This window comes from the organism of the source record quoted next, unplaced genomic scaffold (genome assembly GCF_019419815.1).
Source record: "Pyrus x bretschneideri cultivar Hongxiangsu unplaced genomic scaffold, Pyrus_bretschneideri_v1 Contig14, whole genome shotgun sequence".
In the NCBI taxonomy this organism is placed as follows: domain Eukaryota; kingdom Viridiplantae; phylum Streptophyta; class Magnoliopsida; order Rosales; family Rosaceae; genus Pyrus; species Pyrus x bretschneideri.
The window spans coordinates 5,594,953-5,598,257 of NW_025999435.1; the positions used below are offsets into that span (position 1 = coordinate 5,594,953).

Below are 3,305 nucleotides of genomic sequence, written 5' to 3' on the forward strand. Positions count from 1 at the left end.
CCTCCATTTACCATGGTTAAAAAAGTAGAGAGAGAAAATAAGAGGACAAATGTGGGTTAGAGAGAGAGAGAGTGGGGCACATTATTTTGGGGAACAAGAACCATGATTGAGATTATGGGGGCTTCCCTTCCTGACACCTTAGTCATGATTGAACTTACACACTAACTCCCTCCCCCCACCCATTTCTTTTTCTCTCTCTATAAAGCCCCCCACACCCTCCCCACCACTCTTCTCCATAACATCCCCCTTCCCCTCTCTCTCTCTCTCTCTCTCTCTCTCTCTCTCTACCTTCAAGCTCTCTCTCAACTCTTTTGTTCTGAAACTGAACCAGGACTCAGAGTGAAATTCCCACAAAAGGAAGGAGGTAAGCATGATGGTTGAAAGAGAAGATTTGGGTCTGAGTCTCAGCTTGAATTTTCCTCAGACCCATAACAATCACAGCAACAGCAGCAGCAGCGGCTTTCGGCTCAATCTGATGCCTTCTCTGCTCCCAACTTCAGCTTCTTCTACTTCTGGCTTTCTTCCCCAAAAGCCCCTCTGGAATGACCCCTTGCCTTCTTCAGGTTTGTGCTTTTTTGTCTTCCTGTCTTGCATGTGGGTTTCTAGTTTCAGATCTGGCTTTCCCACCCCTTTTCAACAATTTTCTCACCTCTTTTTCCTGAGAAACAAACGCCCTGGAAATTGCCCTTTTCTTATTTCTTTCCTCCTTTTTTTTTTTTCCTTTTGGGTTGCCCCTCTTTTAATTTTTGACATTTTTGCAGAAAAAAACAGAGCTTTTATGATTTCTCAATATCTGTCTTTCAGATCTGTAACTCTACAACAAACTTTTCACCAATTTCAAACCAAACCCACTAACTTTTTTTTCCTTTTACAAATTGGTTGGATTTTTGTTTTCTTATTTCATCGCGATCCGATATGCAGATCTAAACTCCAACTCCGAGACATACCGGGCCGGGCCCCGATCGTTCCTTCGGGGCATCGACGTGAACCGGCCGCCTTCGACGGGCGATTGCGAAGACGAAGCGGGGGTGTCCTCCCCCAACAGCACCGTGTCGAGTGTGAGCGGCAAGCGGAGCGAGAGAGATGCCAACGGCGAGGATCTCGATCTCGAGAGGGACGGCTCTCGAGGCATCAGCGACGAAGAGGATGGCGAGGCGTGCAGGAAGAAGCTCAGGCTCTCCAAGGACCAGTCCGCCATTCTCGAAGAGAGCTTCAAGGAGCACAACACTCTCAACCCTGTAAGTGCTACTTGTCTTCCTAGACAATCCCTGCGACTAGTTCTGTTTGGATGCCGAGAAAATAGACAAATTTCCGTTTAGTTGCTGAGAAAGTCCACTTAACACGTACGGTTTCATTTGTTTTGGGTGCAGAAGCAAAAATTGGCGTTGGCCAAACAGCTTGGGCTTCGGCCTAGACAAGTGGAAGTCTGGTTTCAGAACAGAAGAGCAAGGTGGGTATTTTCGGAAAACCAAAAAACATATACCCAATTTACGCTTATACCCCTGCGGGGTGCAGGCTTATTTACAGATTTAATTCTTGTGTGATTTGCAGAACAAAGTTGAAGCAAACAGAGGTGGACTGTGAGTTCTTGAAGAGATGCTGTGAGAATCTGACAGAGGAGAACAGGCGGTTGCAAAAAGAGGTTCAGGAGCTGAGAGCACTGAAACTTTCCCCGCAGTTCTACATGCAGATGACCCCACCCACAACACTCACCATGTGCCCCTCGTGTGAGCGTGTCGGGGTCCCACCCAACTCATCATCGTCCGCTGCTGATCCCCGGCCCCATCTTCAGATGGGGCCAGTTCAACCACGGCCTGGGCCCATCAACCCCTGGGCCTCCGCCACCACCATCCCGCACCGGCCGTTGCCGTTCGACGCCTTTCACGCCCGGTCGTAATTTTAAACGAGAGAGGGCATTTTGGAGAAAATTTGCAAAAACCTTTTTAGAATCCCCTTTATATATTTTAGATGTGTACGGAGGATGAGCAAAAAAGAAGCGGTTGTAAATTTTTCCAAAACCTTATTATGTTGGTCACTCTTTGAGATATGGTGGTTGGGAATATGTGATTTGGTGGGCCTGCATGTTTTATAGTATCTGGCCCATCACTTTCATGATCTTCTTTCTTTTGTAGATTAGGGTTTGGTGGTGGCACTACTATTTCTTCCCTAATTCCCTTGTTAGACCCAACAATTTGTTGGTGGGGAAAGGGAAGGAGGACTTTGAATGTAAAGTGTAATGTCTAATTAAAATTTTCATTTTAACATCTCTTAACATTGGAGGATTGTGCAATTTCTTTTCGATTCGAGTAATATTCTAATGTAATCTAAGTGACGAGAAGGTGCCTGACGTCATATCACCCTTGTAAGTCTTTGAGTTCACTCAAAGTAATACTAGTTAGACCAATTTTTTAGACCATTTAATCTAGTTATCAATCACGTCAGATAGTTTAAATAGATGGTCTCGCTAGCTAAGCGTTACCCTTTTACTCATAGACTTGTCATTAGAACAACCAATTTCCCTTTAATTAATTATGGTTAATAAACCTTTTATTGTCTACCTTTTGTTCAATATTTAATAATCTAAGTTACCAGGACGCGATTCAAACTTTTGAGTGTGGAGAATGAAGACACGGCTCTAATTAATATGGCTATACTCAAATCGCTTAAAATTAGGAGATATGTTTAATTAATTAAGATTACATAGGAACCCCTCCTTGTCTCCCCCTCAGTTGTTTAATATTTAAAGATCCTTAATTTATGGGGAACGAATGCCTGATTCTAAGTGGGGATTACGATCATGATTAGGATTTAAGGGGATTTGGTTTTGAATGGTGACTGGTGGGTGTGAATATGTAGAAATTTCTGAGGGGATTTGAGGATTTCGCAGTTGAATATTAAGATTTGTGATGGACCCAGAGAAATGTAAGTTTTTAGTCACGGAGACCGGTTCCTAATTCCCGGGGTTTTTCTAGTGTTTTGACAACAAAAAAACGTGTTCCTCAATTGTGGCTAATCTTTTCTTTTTAAAGTCAAGGCATATATATTATGATCAATGACTTTGATGATTGCTAATCACAAAGGAAACTAGAGTGGTTCATACTTCATACACAGTTTGGTCACTTGACCACTCATTTCAAATGTTTATAGGTTTCTAGTATATTTTTTCTCAAAAAAAAAAAAAAAAAAAAAAATCATGACGGTTTTATTATAATAATAAAATAAAAAAAAGCTGTTACAAATATCAAAGAGGACATTCTAGATAACATCCAACACATTCTTAATTTTAAAGAGACTTAAAAAAACAT

The 3,305-nt window shown here is 42.2% G+C and overlaps 1 protein-coding gene across 1 annotated transcript; it reads left to right on the top strand.

The window, feature by feature from the left end:
• The first annotated feature begins 254 nt into the window (after positions 1-254).
• LOC103942427 (homeobox-leucine zipper protein HAT4-like) lies at positions 255-2,264 on the top strand. The gene is made up of 4 exons (XM_048579928.1): positions 255-563; positions 922-1,238; positions 1,371-1,450; positions 1,552-2,264. The coding sequence occupies exons 1-4, from the start codon at positions 371-373 to the stop codon at positions 1,895-1,897; spliced, it is 936 nt and encodes a 311-aa protein (XP_048435885.1). The 5' UTR covers positions 255-370; the 3' UTR covers positions 1,898-2,264.
• The last annotated feature ends 1,041 nt before the right edge of the window (positions 2,265-3,305 follow it).